This window comes from Artemia sp. Qi Xiang Cuo, chromosome 14 (genome assembly GCF_049724085.1).
Source record: "Artemia sp. Qi Xiang Cuo chromosome 14, ASM4972408v1, whole genome shotgun sequence".
NCBI lineage: Eukaryota > Metazoa > Arthropoda > Branchiopoda > Anostraca > Artemiidae > Artemia > Artemia sp. Qi Xiang Cuo.
The window spans coordinates 66,038,144-66,056,341 of NC_142807.1; the positions used below are offsets into that span (position 1 = coordinate 66,038,144).

General features: G+C 32.7%; 1 protein-coding gene across 2 annotated transcripts in view; it reads right to left on the reverse strand.

The window, feature by feature from the left end:
• LOC148944767 (sodium- and chloride-dependent GABA transporter 2-like) overlaps nt 1-18,198 on the reverse strand; it is a 151,907-nt gene that overhangs the window by 83,169 nt on the left and 50,540 nt on the right. For both annotated transcript variants that reach the window (XM_089100359.1, XM_089100358.1), the window contains exons 4-5: nt 8,559-8,707; nt 5,018-5,136 (exon numbers count right to left, since the gene is read on the reverse strand). In XM_089100359.1, coding sequence (XP_088956485.1) covers nt 5,018-5,136; nt 8,559-8,707 — 268 coding nt within the window. The remainder of the gene's footprint in view (nt 1-5,017; nt 5,137-8,558; nt 8,708-18,198) is intronic.

Sequence of the window (18,198 nt, forward strand, 5' to 3'; positions counted from 1 at the left end):
TATGCTGAACAAAAAGACTATAAGTTTTGATCGGATAACTTTGGGTAAAAAGGGACAAGGGAGGGGGGTTATTTACCCTCCAATCTTTTTGGTCACTTAAAAAGCGGACTAGAACTCATAATTTCCCATCGAACGCACCCCCTCCCAATTTTATAAAACTGCTACTTCAATGTGATCACCCCCTAAGAAAAAAACAACAACAAAAAAGACAAATAAACACGCATCCGTGATCTTTTATCAGGTAAAAAATACAAGATTGCACATTTTTGAATATAGACTTAGGTGAGATCTTGAATTATATCGGCCACGCCATAAGTAGAAGTATGATTTGTGAACTGAATATTTCAAACTAAATGTAATTGATTTTCTTTAACTTCTTTTTATAATTCTATAGAAAACTGATACTTTCACCCTAGGAGGGGTTAACTTATAATCTTTTATGGAGAGGACATAGGGAAAATAAAGAAAAGAAACGGAATGATTGATTAGAAGCCATAAAATTCAGGATTAAGTGTAGTCCAGACTTTCCGAATGTGAAAAACAGAATTTCTAAATATATAACCCTTACATAAAGACATTTTTTCATTGTTAAACCCCTTTCGCCAGGCCAAATAGAATATTGATGACGTCCTTGCTTTCTGTGGCATATTAAGTTATGCTATTGACAGATTTTGGACATGGCACAAGGAACTGCTATTGCTGCATTTCGAAAACAGGAAACACTAAGGTAAATAACACTTTATTGCTTTATTACTGAATTTGCTTGAAAAAAGAGCTCTTACACACATTGTCGTTATACAAATAAAAGGATGTATTGCCCCTTGTCCCCCCCCCGATATTTGTAGGAATCATGCAAAGTGCAAGAAAGGTAAAAAAAAATGGGAACCAAAAAGTGTAATAGAAGAAAGATACTAAAGAGAAAGTAGGATGAGAGATCGCCATAAAAATAAAACATTTGAAACACATACTGCTGTTAATTATATTTTCTATATAACTCAAACGTTTTTCTGCGTTTTTTGCAAAAAACGCACCACGTTACACCTCGTTATCACGTTACACCACGTTACACCTCCACCACGTTACATTTTACTGCCTCTGAATGTCTTATTATTTTTAAAAAGTATTTATGATAGCATAAATACTTATATGATAGCATATTAAAATAGATAGATAGTTATCAATTATTTTAAATAATTTTTTTTCTTTTTTAAGCTCTTTGGGAATCAAATTTTGGAAAGTTCGATTTGAAGTTCGATTAAACTGAACTTCGATTGAACTCTTCTTTCTTTTTTGCTGCCCATTACAATTGAACTTCAGCCCAAGTCGGTACAAACAAAATTAATTAGCATTGAGCCAATGCTAATTTCAAAATAAGTAAAATCAAAATTTACTTAAAATTTAAATAATCGAAAATTAACTTATCAGTTTTAGTCAAAACTCAAGAAAGTTAATATTTGTGTAAAAACTGAAAAAAAATGTAACCGTTTTCGTAGATTTTTTTTTCTTTTCTTTGTAATTCTCATTGTTCTATTTTAGAGATATCAAATTCCTCTTTTATCTTTTATCTTTAGACCCTAGGTGCAAAGAATAGATTAATATGGTTTCCTTCCCCATCAAGAAGCGTCTGAAGACTCGTCAAGCACATTTAGAACTTTTCATAAAAAGAAACTTAAAAAACTTTTAAGTACTTAATATAACCTCATTTTATTAACCTTTTATTAACCTCATTTTATTAACCGGTTATAATTTTATATAACCTCAGAGGCTTAATGACCTCTTGTTCTGAAATTTTTAAGTCAAGACATGCTTTAGATATTCTGCTCAAGTTTGAACTATTCTTAGTTGACTTACAGAAAATAAGGGCCGAGCCTTTAATTTGACATTTTCTAAGCCAATAGTAAGCAAACCAAGACAAATAGAACACTTCTACTTGGTTTAATCAAATTCAAATCATAATATCATACTCGCAATACCACAGTCGTTTTGGAAACTGGACAATATTTTTTCTAAAGAGTTAAGTACTGCCTCTGAATGTCTTATTATTTTTAAAAAGTATTTATGGTAGCAGTATCTTATATACCGAGGGGTACAATCGTGCCATCATTTTAAAATTTGATTTTGAGAGGGAACTAGAATTGGAACATACCTTAACATCCCAAAATGAGCAAGATAATTCCTCAATTCTAGATCCCAAGGAACAACTTCCTGGGTAACAAAGGCCCGAGTTTAGTGAAAGTACTAAATTTCCAAATAGGGCTACTTGATATACGATTTTTGCCCTTAGAAGGCCTTCGAGGAGTTTACTTGAACACCAGTTTACTTGAACAGCAAACTCACATGAACAGCAGTTCATGTGTGTTTACTTGAACAGCGTTTACAGCAGTTTACGTTTGTGTTTACAGCAGTTTACTTGAACAGCAGTTTTACTTGAACAGCATCCACCAGTTTACTTGAACAGCAAACTCACATGAACAGCAGTTCATGTGTGTTTACTTGAACAGCGTTTACAGCAGTTTACGTTTGTGTTTACAGCAGTTTACTTGAACAGCAGTTTTACTTGAACAGCAAAGACACATAATACTAAAGAATAATTCAAAATGCTAGTTAAACAAAGTTAATCCCAATTATATACGACAGATGTTATTTTAAAATCATGAATAGCTTCTTTTCTTTGATATTTTCACTTGGGAAATTTCACGAATAAGCAGACCTCGGCAGCCTCATTTCCTTTTGCGAAATTTAACGGCTCTCATTCATCCGTTTTCAAAAGCAAAGAATCACATTTCGCATGCTTCAACTTTTGCAGATTTTAATTATGTTCCAAGCTAGACTAATTTACAAAATATTGTTATTATTTTCCTTCAAGACAACGAACAAAACAAAATTATATGCAATTTATGCTACTACTAGGCAAACAAGCCCTCGCTTTGCAGGCTCTTTGTCTAGCAAACATGCTGCTCCGTGGGCTTTATGATAGCATGCCTTCGCTCGTGGTAGATAGTAAGCAGTTCAGGGCGAATGAATCTATCGAGAACGGGCCTCGCTTTGCTTGGGTTAAAAAATATCGGAATTTTCCATGGTTTAATACTCATATGTACATTTTCTTTCTGAGTCATAGTTTCACCCCCAAGAGTACTGAAACACGGTAACACCCCAATACTTTTCTTTCTGAGTCATAGTTTCACCCCGAAGAGTACTGAAACACGGTAACACCCCAATACTTCTGCTTTCTAAAACCCTATTAGACCTTTTTGTTTTGTGGTATTTTAATGTTTATTTGAAATTGTATCAAAGCTGCGTCCAAAGATCTCATTCCACTCCATATTGTCTTTTCTGTACTTCCCCTCTTCTCTCCTTATCTTACTATCTTAGCCGCGTTTTCAGGCTCAGTGGGTTCGAACACGGGTTGTTCTCGTCTAGTTTCAAGTTTCTAGTTTTTCGTCTAGCTTCGTCTAGTTTCAGAGGGTTCGGAGCTTCAACCCCGTGTTTTCCTCAAGAACCCGCTTTGTGAAAACAATTGATTTACTAGACGAGAACAACCCGTGTTCGAACCGGCTGAGCCTGAAAACGCAGCTCTTCTTTCACAAAAATATCCTCTGGCAATAACTTCAAACTCAGTCGTCCCACCTTATTATTGGAATTTATTATTTTGTATTTACATCCCACACAGGAAACGTCCTTCAGCTTGTACTTAGCTGTAACCTAGTAAAGAGTAAGTCACTATTTTTGCTGGGACTTTAGCATGACGTCATGATTTTCCCCCAACCCCCAACATTGTATTCTCGACCGAAGGCATCAAATCAGGAGATCCATACCTGCACAACGCTGACCACTTGTCAGCATACGAAAAAGTTTTTACGGTCATGATGTCACACGATAATAATACGTAAGACACAAAAAATTGTGTAAAATTGCATTCTGGTTTTATCCAATCATTTTTAACTCTTCGAACCGACACTAGATTTTTTTAATTTCCAACCGAATGAGACTCCTCCCAAGTTTCTAACACCTAACATTCTATTGAAAGCCGCGTGGGAAAAATAATATACCAGAGCCAAAGCATTTTAGGGGCTAAACTTGTCTTTATGCTGCATCTTTAGCTGAAAGTAATAAAAAATAGTAGCGATATTTGAGTAAACGATATTTGAGTTCTTGAAAATAGCCTTGGAAAATATTTTTACCCCCTATGGCACTAATTTTAGCTATTATATGAAATATCTGAAATTTAATTTTGTATAAATATAACAAAACCTGAGGCAAAGCCTGAGCCTGAACCAAATCTTAAAACTCTTTGACAAGCCTTGGTTTTGAATGGGGCTGGCAATTTTTTCAGACAACCTGTATTATTGCATATTTCATCAACAAAATTGGCGTCTACGAAGCAATAATAATCATAAAAGGGTATATCTCTGGAAAATCGAAACTGTATAGTGTTTTCTAAGGGTTTCCTTTATTTGAAACGAAGACAGCCTAGCTAAGGCAGCTCCGCCTTGCCTGGCTGTTCTCAGGCCTTCGGTCTTTTATTGTACTCAGAATAATTGAGACCATCATACAAGGAGCAAGGAACATCATACAAGACTATCATACAAAGTTTAAAGGGAGACAGTAGATCCTTCTGTGATTGGAGGGGAATGATGCCTCAAGAAGTATACTTTTAGGTAACCAAATTTTTTTGTGAAGGGTTCTTCAAGTCACCGTACAGAAAGGAGCAATTTACCCCCTCACCTCATTATAATTTCTATGAATATATTTAGTCTAAATGTTAAGAGTGGTGGTAGAGAGGACCCCCCTTTTTCAGTAAGGATGAATCTTTCGTGTTTGATAGGACATTAAATGTTTGTAATAACTGGCAAAAATAAGATGATGGATAGGAAGAGGTGGTTAAGAGAAATCTTTCCAAAATCCAACAGGAAGAGCCTCCATCTCCTTGAAACCATAAACAATCACCTGTAAATTCTCTCTTTGGTATCGTATACCATTTATATAAATTTACCTGAAATACCATAAAAATATTCACCTGAGTGTCGAAGACCTTTGTGAAATCTGGATAGAGGTAAAAGACGATACCTTTCCAAGCACCTTCTAGCGTAAGGCCACGAATTAAAAGGATAGTCAGCATCACGTATGGAAAAGTAGCTGAAAAATAAAAAAAAATGGTAGAAAAAAGAACGAAATTTTATAATTTGTGAAATTTTAAAACCCTAAAATAAAAGCAAATTAGTAGTACAGACAGATAATACATAAGTTTTAGATTTTGACTTCCTAGCAACATTATCCTCCTCTGTCAAAAGGTTTTTACAATTAAAAACGCGGACCTTTGTGAAATCTGATGCTCATGTATAAAATCGAGGACCTTTGTGAAATCTGGATAGAGGTAAAAGATGATACCTTTCCAAGCCCCTTCTAGCGTAAGGCCACGAATTAAAAGGATAGTCAGAATCACGTATGGAAATGTAGCTGAAAAATAGTAAATATGGTACAAAAAAGAACGAAATTTTATAATTTGTGAAATTTGAAAGCCCTGAAACAAACACAAATTATTAGTAAAGGCAGATAGTTCGTAAGTTGTAGATTTTTACTTTCTATTAACTTTTTACACCTCTATCAAAAGGCTTTTATAAATAAAAAGTAAATAAAATTATGATTAAAAAGCAATTACGATACTATCTATGGAAATGGTGCAGACACTGAGAAATTTTTCAAATGATGTGAACAAAATTTATTATATTTTTTCAGCAATCCTAGTTTCAAAGCAATGGCTTCAAAAATTTGTTGAAATTTATTACTTCAAGTAATAAAAAATTCCAAGATTCACTATTTCAAAAAAACATGGGAACTAGGCAGAATCTCATATATTTTTGAAGTCGGCATACGCTAGAAAACTATCCTAAGCAATTTAAAACGATTGCTGAAAGAAAGATCTAAGAATTTTTCACACAAAGAAACATGTGAACAAGAACAAACTTTTAGAAAACACACTTGATTACAAAGCTTTCTCGTGGCAAAGCCTTTCAGACTACAAGTATAACAGAAAAACCTACTCTTTAGTATGTTTCGGAAAAAAATTACACTCTTCTGAAAACAAAAATAAAAAAATTAAAGCCAGAATTAAATTTGACCACCTCTATCAAAAGGCTTTTATAAATAAAAAATACATAAAGTTATGATTGAAAAATATGTACGGTGCTATCTATGGAAATGGTGCAGACACTGAGAAAGTTTTTAAATGATGGTGAAATTTTTTCAGCTGTAAAACTTGAAATACCTATAATAAATACAAATTAAAAAGAAAAACAGATGGTAAGATAGGTACAGATTTTGACACTTTAATAATATATTTAATTTTTCTATGAAAGACTGAAATCTCTTTCAGAAGGTTATAACCGAAAGAATGGTAAACGTCACGAAGAAAATAAAATGATTTCCGTGGAGGAACTTTATATAATTTCAGAAATTCCGAATATCTGAAATAGTTACAAATTAAAATAAAAAATAATTACAAAATTTTGCATGGATACATACTCCAGTATTAAGCCACACAAAAACCTCTATCAAGAGGTAACCAGGAAGCTCGAACTGTATTTTACAATTGCTGGTTAGGATGGAACTGTTTTGTGTTTCCCCCTTTTTTTTCCCCAGAGTTATGCAGATCTTTTTTGCTTTCAAGAACTTTTGTAGGGTTCAAAACATATTAAAAGGTGTATGTTTAGAATAAAAAAAAATGGACAATCTAAAATATACATTCTATACAGAATGAAAGACTAATACTGATACTAACAACTTAGTGTAGCACCAAGCCACCTGAAGCCAATACTGCTGTGCTCATTTCCATCCCAATTTATTAATAGCTTCACTCTTTACCCATCCCCCTGAAGTTCTAATTTCATATAAGCCCTTCTTTATGACCTGTTCCCAAACCATTCGGGGACGACTGAGTATACCAAATACTTTCGCAATTTACACAAAAGCTAGGATTTCAAAATATCCCTGGGTATATTTTTTCGCTAAGGGAATTAAACACAGAAACATCTTTAATATAAAAACTATGCAGTCTAAATTTTGCTTTATTTTGGTTTATAGTGTATTAAAATGCAACTTAAAAATGCAACGTAACATTTGTGATCCGCGGTCCGCTAAGATAAAATTTTGATTGGAAAAATTGAAGATGGTCTACAACGATGGTCTGAAGATGGTAACAAAGATGGTCTCCACCATCTATGTCATAAATTAAATATGTCGCCACAAATGGAACTAGCGGGCGTATATTTTTTTGGACAAAATATTTTCTAAATAATGTTTGGTATCTCTATTATGTAGTATATAGGGAGCGAAATATGAAACTATTGCCGACGTATTTATTTTTTTTTTTGAAAAATATTTTTCCCCCAAAAATGGCTGGTTTTGCTCATGCTAACTATGAAGTAAATTTGCCTCTACACATAGAAATAGAGGAGGCTTATTTTTTTTAGTTTGTTTTTATTGCATTTGTAGTTAGTCTACCTCTTCTATATTACATAACATGTATGTCTCCACAAACTACACAAGCGGAGGCGTTCTTTTTTTGCTTTCAGGCAAAGTTTATTTCAGAAAAAAAAACTGTCCTCTTCCATCTCCGCTACATTAAATTAAACTCTGGGGGGAATGGTTCTTATTATTATTTTTTTGCTTTCAAACAACTTTTATGCCCGAAAAATAACTAACCTCCCCCATATCAATCATATAGTAAATAAGCCCCCACAAACCAACTAGCAGTCACATTTTTGTTTCCAGCCATAGATTTTGTTTGAAAAAATGCTACTGTCTTCTTGAATATATAGCAGATATGCCCCCACAAAGTTGATACATGCAACTAGTCGAGGTAAGTGCAACAGAGGAATTTTTTTCCCTTTCTGACTCTTTGTTGTGAAAGTGAAAGAAATGTGTCAGGTGCAGCCTTTCGTTTGGCTACGCGAGTATACTGTTCCAGACTTCTATTTTGCTAAAGTATCGGAACTTTTGACTCTTTGTTGTGAAAGTGAAAGAAATGTGTCAGGTGCAGCCTTTCGTTTGGCTACGCGAGTATACTGTTCCAGACTTCTATTTTGCTAAAGTATCGGAACTTTTGACTCTTTGTTGTGAAAGTGAAAGAAATGTGTCAGGTGCAGCCTTTCGTTTGGCTACGCGAGTATACTGTTCCAGACTTCTATTTTGCTAAAGTATCGGAACTTTTGACTCTTTGTTGTGAAAGTGAAAGAAATGTGTCAGGTGCAGCCTTTCGTTTGGCTACGCGAGTATACTGTTCCAGACTTCTATTTTGCTAAAGTATCGGAACTTTTGACTCTTTGTTGTGAAAGTGAAAGAAATGTGTCAGGTGCAGCCTTTCGTTTGGCTACGCCAGTATACTGTTCCAGACTTCTATTTTGCTAAAGTATCGGAACTTTTGGCATATCATCACGCACATTCGTTAATTTAGAGCAATTTGATAATTGAAATAATAATTAGTTAATTCAAAGCTAATTTAATAATTATTGCACATATTGATCTAACTGAAAATTTTAGAATAGAATCCGAGAGAATACCTGTAACATAAACTGCCTTGCCGGTAGATCTAACTCCCTTGCAGATGCAGATGATGCAGAGCAACCATGCCAATAGCAGCATACCAGCAAGTTCCCATTGAAGTCCTCCCGGTTCATCTATACCAGACGTCACTTGAAGGACGTGTCGTCTGTAACGTTACGTTACTGCAAATGATAAATGAAACACTTTGCCATGTGACAACACAGCTAGCTTCAGAAACTAACTATGTCTACGACTCATAACTAACAACTCATTCTTATTGATAGAATATTCTATTTTTTCTTATAAAGAGTATTATAAGGATGCATTCTGCCACATCAGGCCACAAAAATGTCCTTCAAAAAAATTCAGATGTTTGAGGCCAAAAAGACTCTCTTTTCCCACCCTTATTCCTCTCTGAAGAAAATCCTAACCCGTAACATAGAGCTTCTGTACCACTGTAGGTAGGGTAAATGGATGTTTTTTCCTCGCCTTAGATGGCAGAAATTGTGGGAAACCACCATATTTATCATGAAGGAAAGGGATCTGTGTTTAGACACAACGACAATTTTGGTTACTGTAGAAGCTTCTAGGGTCAACATTGCAAGACTTGGAGGTCAACATTGTCTAGCCCTGCTACTGCGAATGATAAATGAAACAAATTGTCATGATATGACATATCTAGTTTCAGAAACTAACTATCGTATAAGAATCACAAAAATAACAACTTGTACTTATTGACAGATTTTTTTTTTTTTTTTTTTTTTTTTTTTTTTTTTTTTTTTTACAAGGACATGAAAAGATTGGAGAAGGAAATTTTCTGGGGTGCTTTGGAAGGGAAGCATGAGTTGATATTAAATTAGGGGATAGAAATTTTGTGGGGTTAAAGAGTTGGGAAGGCTGATTGGCGTGGGTATTACACATGGGGACCGTTTCTTTAACTGGTTTATTCAGTTTGGATTTACTAGTGTGTTTTTGTTGTTTATTTTTTTGTTGCAAAATTTTGTGCTAACCATGACCCAAATAGACTTTTAGTGTTACTAAATGTATCATCTACCACTCTCGACCTAAATGGCAGAAATGAAAAAGGTAAACATTCCAGATAAAAGGCATTCCTGGGTCAGAAAATTTGGGACTATTAAATAGAGAAACAAGGAAATGGAAACAAGCAGAGATAGGAACGTCATTTGGAGAGAAGCAGGGTGGTATTTGCCCCCCCCCCCCAAGACTTTGAAAAAATATATATTTTTAAAATTTTCTATTGAAATTCGGTGCGGCAGCTTCAATTAACTCAGTCCTGTTTTTTATTTTACATTCTGTTTTGGAAGCATTGGAGCAATTCGCAAACGAAATCCCACATTCTAAAAGTTAAAAAAAAAAAATTTCCAGGAGTCAGATGCAATTCCGGATAGAAAAGTGAGATTTCGTAGGTCAATTTTTGTTGGAGCCAATTGTCCCAAATCAAGTGAAAATAATAATGAAAACTAAAAAATGAGCCATATAGTACCGTAAGGTAAAGATATACTAAAGACAAATGATCCGTTTCTGTGGATGCTTGAATTATGTAGGCTAATCTTAGTTCTGACAAGACTTTTGAAGAAAAAAATCAACTGGGGGAGGGCAAACTAGGGTCAGAGGGAGGGGAGAAACCATATTCTGGGAGGGGCGATTGCCCCTCCTCCTGTTACGTAGCAAATTAACCTTCTGGCCACCTCAAAGATATCTTCATCAAAATTGATGTTATTTTTTGCATTTGAGCGATGGCCTATTTATAAAATTCGCAAGCTGACAAATTAATTCTTCTCCCTCTTAGCTTTCAGTTTCTATTTTTTGTAGTCTAGTTAACCCACTAGTTTTCACGACACCGGTCAACTTGGTAGTTTATTCCATTGAATCTAAGGCTAAGTATATATAAATTTCCGAGGGAAGTAAAAACTATTTTCAGGATCAACTGTCATTTCCATTCTTGAAAATACTTTGTGGTGGGGTTTGTAATGAATACATCACAAGCTCCATGCTGGTGTCCTCACCCCCCAAAAAACATGGACGCGTCCATGCGTAGTGTCCTCAAACCCCAAAATCATGAAATAAAGCTTCAAGGACTCCCATTGTATAGGAGAAAAAACGGTCTTAGACTGAACGACGTCACCTCATGACGTCATGACGTCTACGTCATGAACTGAGAGCCATCTGTTTTGTCCAGGTGCAAGAATTTTCAGTTGCTCCATTTTGCAGTATCCATTGAGCGCTTCTAAAGCGCTGACTCAATTTTCTCTATCAGCAAAATGATTATAAACTGTCAAATGGGGAGAATCAAGATAACCAATGTGGAGCGGACGGTGTTCATAAATGTGCGAATTAATACAAATTGAATTGTCTGCAACTGATTTCTTCTGCTCCAGAAAAAATCCCTGAAAGACCACGGGGAACTCCCATATAAAAACAAAGAAAGGCAGAAAGTGACATTTTCTGATGATTCAGAGTTTTTGGTAGATTTTTGGTAGTTTCGGTTCTTTTTTGTCGAGAGATGGATTGAGATTTTGGTAAAGGCGAAAAAAAAAATCAATTAAAGTCGAAGCTCTCATCTACTGACAGTTCGTTGGGTCCAGCCAACAGTTTGTTATTTGGATTACAGCTCTTGCAGGGGTGGCCATGGAGAGAAGTGCAGCGCCGAACAATGCTCTTTTTCAATTATGCTCGTTACAGTGTTGCAAGGCAACCTTTCTTAGCAAAAATATTAGTCACATGTTTAATTTGCTCTTGTCACAGGAATTCTACAAATTTTATATTTACCATTTATTTTTAAGTTAATAGCATTTTATTTTTAAGCTCTTCAGGGTAAAATTCTTCAAACCAAATTTCTTTAAAACCATCTGGTATTCTTCACAAAAACGATGCTAGACTCTGGTCGAAAAAAAACATTTATAAAGCATTATTCTGATCCTAAGCTTCCATATTTCGTTAAATTGGCTTATTTTTTAATCAGTTACCACACCTTAGAAAGCAAACACTTCAAGAGTCACGAATTACCAAATAGACGTCATAAGTATAGGCTATCGATCTGCTTATCCACTCATTGGATACTTGTCTATTATTTCTCGCATAATGTGGCTTTTAAATTCTTTTTTTTATACGGAGTAAGAATGGCAAATTAAAAAAAGAAGAAGGATAAAATAAGGAAGGTTGGAGCAAGAAAGATATTAAAATAGATAAAAACGACGAACATTCTTGAGTCATTTCTTGAAAACAGTACTGCAGAAGTTAGTGATAGAAAAAAAAACAGAACTGGAATTTTTAAAATAAAAAAAAAACTGAATATGAAACAAAATAATAAGAATAAAATGCAAAACTGGAAACAGTAAATAATATATAAATAAATGTTATGAAGAGAAGATTTATCCGAGATCCTTCATATTTTACCTTATTTCTTAATGTCTTTCTTCCGACTAAATTTTTCAATGCAGAATTACTTTATTTTCATAATTTTTCTTTTGATATTTGAAGGTAAAAGAGAAAATGAGAGTAAATAAGGACCAGGAATGGTAAATTACTAAAGAAAGTAGAAAGAAAAAAGGAAAGTAGAAAAAAGAAATATAATAGAATAGAAAAAAAGAATTTTTTTTAATAATTTCATGAAAATAATCTAGAAGAAGTTAGTTAACACAAAAAAAAAGAGAACTGGGCTTCGTACAAAATAAAGTAAATTGAATATCCAGGAAAATAATAAGCATAAAACGTCAAGTTGAAAACAAAGAATAACATATAAACAAGCCGAGTATAGTTGGCATGCACAAAGAAATTTAAACTAGTGGTTGAGGAATTGTTGAAGGGGATTTGTGAAAATGACGCAAAATATGAATGTTTAAGGAATATATAGCGGAAATAAAAAAAACTTTGATATTTTAGATTGATATTTTAGTCATTGCATAGGTTATTCTCAATCGTGATTTTACCCAAATGCCAAACATTAGTAGAAGGGCCTTATTGAGCCCCATTGCCCACCCCTGCTGCCACCTACAACTTTTTTTAACACCATATATTATCATAGAACCACGTGGTTTATGGTTTTTGTCAATGAGAATGAAAAAACAGGAATTTTGTCACATTTATGTATGTTTTCTTGGATAGTTATGTGTGTTGGTCGATTTATTTGATGTTTTTCATGGATGTTTAATGGTTTTTGTCAGTGAGAATGAAAAAACAGGAACTTTGTCACATTTATGGATGTCAACAGCAATTCATGTCTGTTTTATGGTTTTCTCACTGAGAATGAAAAAACAGGAATTTTCTCACTTGAAAAAACAGGAATTTTGTTACATTTATGGGTGTTTTCTTGGATGGTTATGTGTCGTGTTCAATTTATTTGATGTTTTTCATGGATGTGAACATCAAATTATGGATGTCTTATGGTTTTTGTCAGTGAGAATTTGAAAAACAGGAATTTTCTCACTTTGAAAAACAGGAACTTTCTCACTTGGAAAACCATAAACCACGTGGTCCTGTCACGAGTAGCACATGTGCATTGATTTACATAATCGGCGGGAAAATTATTGATTCACGAAGGGGAAATTAAGAAACACTAAGGCTTCTTTAATCTTAGGTCTGAGGGATAAACGTTCTTTAGGTCAGAGAGAAAAATTAATATTCTATTTTTAAATAGGGCTTCATTGATCTTTAGTGTCAGGAATGATAAATGACATCACTTGTTATCTTGGAATTATACGGGAGTCTAAAGAGATAGAAATTCTATTTTTAAATACGGCTTCACGGAGCTTTAAGTCGGAGAGATAAATTGATATTCTAACGAAACCCTAATAGTTTAGCTAGGAAAATTTATGAGATGTAGAGATTAATGTAGGAAAGGGTTTCCTAGAAATTTGAAATGCGTTAGCGCAGAGATGCCAAACAAAAGGAACACGCTGAAATTACGTTTAGGGATTATTTGGGCGAAACCGTTTTATCCATTTTATGGGATTATTTGGGCGAAACAGTTAGAGAGATTTTGAAAGAAGATTTTAGGAAAGGTTTTAGAAGAGAATTTGAGGGTGAAACTCTGTGGTCGTTATAATACACAAGTTCCATTTGAACAGTGTTGTGAGGTCCTCTACCCCAACCCCACAGGGTTCTAATCCCCCACCCCAACCCCGAACGCACCCCCCCGTCCTCCAAGGCCCACAGAGCTCCCCCAGAGCCCACAGCTACCCAAACACCCTCTGCAGACCTTCACCAACCCCTTTCAGCTCCGCACCAGGACCCCGGACCACCCCCAGGCACCCCGGAACCCCGAGACCCTCCCTCCAGTATTACACTATCCATTGAGCCTGAGACCTACCATGAGCACAGAATGCACCGCATGGGGAGGTACCACAGGATTATGTACTATGGATCGGGGGAAGCGCTACAGGGGTGTGCTACATAAAGGTACCGCTGGAATGCGCCGCTTTTTGTTAGCGTTCTTGTTTAATTTTATTTTAGTTAAGAGTTTGATGTTTTAACTTTGAGTTTCAGTTAGAGTTCTTGTTTAGTTTTAGTTAAGAGTTTAGAGTTTTTTAGCTTAGAGTTTTTATTGAAGTTCTAGTTTAGTTTAGTTTTATTTAAGAGTTTAGATTTTTATATTATAGTCTTATATTATATTTTTATCTATGTTTATATTTTATTTTAGTTATATTTAATATTTTTATTTTTTACATTTGAGTTTCAGTTATAGTTATAGTTTAGTTTATTTTTAGTTAATAATTTATAGTTTTTAGATTAGAGTCTTAGATTAGATTTTTTGTTGAAGTTATAGTTTATTTTAGTTTTAGTTAAGAGTTTAGAGTTTTATCTTAGAGTCGTAGCTTAGAGTTTTTGTTAGAGTTCTAGTTTAGTTTAATTTTATTTTAGAGTTTAGAGTTTTAGCTTAGTCTTAGCTTAGAGTTTTTTTGTTAGAGTTCTAGTTTAGTTTAATTTTATTTAAGAGTTTGATTTTTTTAACTTTTAGTTTCAGTTATAGTTTTTGTTTAGTTTTTAGTTAAGAGTTTGTTGTTTTAGCTTAGAGTCTTAGCTTAGAGTTTTAATTTGAGTTCTAGTTTATTTTAGTTTTAGTTAAGATTTTAGAATTTTATCTTATATTTTTTTTGTTAGAGTTATAGTTTAGTTTAATTTTATATAATATTTTGATTTTTTCAAATATTATTTTCATTTATATTTCTTTTTTAGTTTTATTTAATATTTTATATTTTTTATCTTGGATTTTTTATTTAAGTTATAGTTTAGTTTAGTTTTAGTTAAGAGTTTAGAATTTTAGCTTAGAGTCTTAGCTTAGAGTTTTTGTTAGAGTTCTAGTTTAGTTTAATTTTAGTTAAGAATTTGATGTTTTAACTTTGATTTTCAGTTAGTGTTCTAGTTTAGTTTAGTTTTATTTAAGAATTTAGAGTTTTTAGCTTAGAGTCTTAGCTTAGAGTTTTTGTTTGTGTGTGTGTGTAAGTTTTTGTGTGTGTGCGAGTTTTTTTGTGTGTGCACATATAAATTCTATTTTCATAAAATAATATAAAATTTTCGTGTGTGTATGTGTGTGTAATAAGTTTTTGTGTGTGTGTTAGTTTTTGTGTGTGTAAGTTTTTGTGTGTGTATTTTCTTGTTTGTCTGTTCTAGTTTTTTTTTTGCTTTTTTAATTTTTTGTGTTTCTTTAGTGTGTTTTTGTTTATGTAAGTTTTTTTGTGTGTAAGTTTTTTTTTTTTATTTAAGTTTTTGTGTGTTTTTTATTTTTTGTGTGTGTGTATTTTTTTGTGTGTGTGTGTAAGTTTCTGTGTGTGTGTAAGTTTTTTTTTTGTGTGTCTTTTTTTTATTGTGCTTTAGTTTTTTTTGGTGGGTGTTTAATTTTTTGTGTGTGTGTGTATTTTTGTTTTTTTGCTTTTTTTTGTGTGTGTGTGTAAGTTTTTTTGTGTGTGTATTTTTTTTTGTTTGTTTTTAATTTTTTTTTTTTGTTTATTTTTTTTTTTTTTTTTTAGTTTTTTTTTTAGTTTTATGTGTTTTTGTTATTTATTTTTTGTTTTTTATTTTTTGTGTGTTTTATTTTTTGTGTGTGTGTGTTAGTTTTTTTTTGAGTGTGTAAGTTTTTGTGTGTGTGTTTAATTTTTTTTTGTGTGTATGGTTTTTGTGTGTGTGTAAGTTTTTTTTTTTTTTTTGTGTTTTTTTAGTTTCTTGTGTTTTTAAGTTTTTTTGTTTTTTTAAGTTTTTTTTTGCATGTGTAAGTTTTTTTTTGTGTTTTAGTTTTTTGTGTTTATTTATGTTTTTTTTTGTTTTTTTTTTTTTGTGTTTATTTATTTTTTTTTTTTTATGTATGTTTTTGTGTGTGTGTGTATGTTTTTGTGTGTGTTTAATTTTTTGTGTGTGTGTAAGTTTTTTTTTTGTGTGTGTGTAAGTTTTTGTGTGTGTGTAAGTTTTTTTGTTTTTTTGCAAGTTTGTGTGTGTGTGTGTAATTTCGTTTGTGTATGTTTGTTTGTTTTTTAGTGTATGTGTTTATGTGTGTTTTTGATTTCGTTTGTGTGTTATTTTGTATTTGTGTGTTAGTTGTTGTGTTTGCGTAAGTTTTTGTGTGTGTGTGTATGTTTGTTTGTGTTTGTTTGAGTTTGTTTGTTTGTGTTTGTGATTGTGTGTGTGTGTTTATGTGTCTGTGTTTGTGTTTTAGTGTATGTGTGTGTGTGTGTAAGTATGTGTGTGTGTGTAATTGTTTTTGTGTGTAATGTGTTTTGTTTGTGTTAGTTTTTTTGTGTGTGTGTATGATTTTGTGTGTGTATGTTTTGTGTGTGTGTGTATGAATTTGCGTTTTGTTTTGTTTTTGTGTGTGTGTATTAGTTTGTGTGTGGGTAAGTTTTTTTTTTGTCTGTAGTTTTTTTTGTGTGTGTATTGGTTTTTTGGTTGTTATTTATTTGTGTGTGTGTAAGTTATTTGTTGGCTCGCAAGTTTTTGTGTGTGTGTGTACTCTATTGTGTGTGTGTATTTTGTTGTGTGTGTGTAATTTTTTTTGTGTGTTTGTTTTTGTGTGTGTGTTAGTTTTTGTGTGTGTGTTATTTTTTGTGTGTGTGTATGTTTGTGTGTGTGTTTGTAATATATTGTGTGTGTGTGTAAGTTTATGAGTGTGTATAAGTTTTTGTGTGTGCGTGTGTGTAAGTTCTTGTGTGTGTGTGTTTTAGTTTATTTGTGTGTATTGTTGTTTTTGTGTGTGTGTAAGCTTTTTTTTTTGTTTAATATTTTGTTTTTGTTTGTATGCGTTTGTGTGTGTGTATGTTTTTGTGTGTGTGTAAGTTTTTTTGTGTGTGTTTTTTTTATTGTGTTTTTTTATGTTTTTGTGTGTGTGTAAGTTTTTGGTTGGGTGTAATTTTATTTTTTTGCGTGTGTATTATTATTTGTGTTTATTTATTTTTTTCTGTATTTGTCAGTTTTTGTGTGTGTGGTTAAGTTTATGTGTGTGTGTAAGTTTATGTGTGTTTTTATTGTTTTGTGTGTGTGTATGTTTTTTTGTGCGTTTTAGTTTTTGTGTGTGTGTAAGTTTTTTTGTGTGTGTATGTTTTTGTGTGTGTGTGTGTAATCTTTTGTGTGTGTGTGAGATTTTTTGTGTTTGAACATATAAATTCTATATTCATAAGAGAATATAAAAATTTCAACTTCAATTCAGATTTTTCTCAAACAGATGAAAGAATTTAAAATACTGTTCTAAATTTTTCATAGAAGATAGAAAAGTTCAAGTTCCCTTCTGAATTCTATCTAAGAACATAATTCAATTCTAATTTCTCCAGAGAAAATAAATAGCTTTCACTTCAGTTTTAAGTTCACCAATACATGAAACATTTAAAGTTCACTTCTAAATTTTTCTGTAGAAGATAGTAAAAGTTATACTATGATTCTGATTATTTTCAAGGAAGATAAAAAGTTTCACTTTATTTCTAAATTTTCTTAAATTCACTTCAGACTTTTCTCAAAGTGATGAAAAAAATTAAAGCTCTGTTCCAAATATTTTCACGGAAGAAGAAAAGTTCAACTTCGATTCCGAATTTTCTCAATGAAAATGAAATAAGTTATTGATCAATTCTATTTTCCCAAAATAATATAAAAAGTTTCCACTTCAGTTCATATTGTTCTCAAAGAGATGAGAAAATTTAAAACACTGTTCCAAATTTGTCATAGAGGATAGAAAAGTTCAAGTTCTCTTCTGAATTTTACCAAAGAACACAATTCAATTCTAATTTCTCCAGAGAAAATAAAAAGCTTCCACAGATTTTTTTCCATGAAGATAAAAAGTTTCACTTTAATTCTAAATTTTCTTAAATTCAGTTCCAACCAATCTCAATGAGATAAGGTAATGATAGCTTGGGACTTGATAATGTCCCCGGAAGAAGAAAAGCTCAACTAAGAGGCTGTGTATTTACGCTGGATATGATATAAGCTCCTGATCAATTCTATGTCACAAAAAAAATATATAAAAAGTTTCCACTACGGGACAGATTTTTTTCAAAGAGAGAAACAATTTTTAAACGCAGATCCAAATTTTTCATAGAAGATAGAAAAGTTCAAGTTCTCTTCTGAATTTTACCAAAGAACACATTTCAATTCTAATTTCTCCAGAGAAAATAAATAGCTTCCACAGATTATTTTCCATGAAGATAAAAAAAATTTCCCATA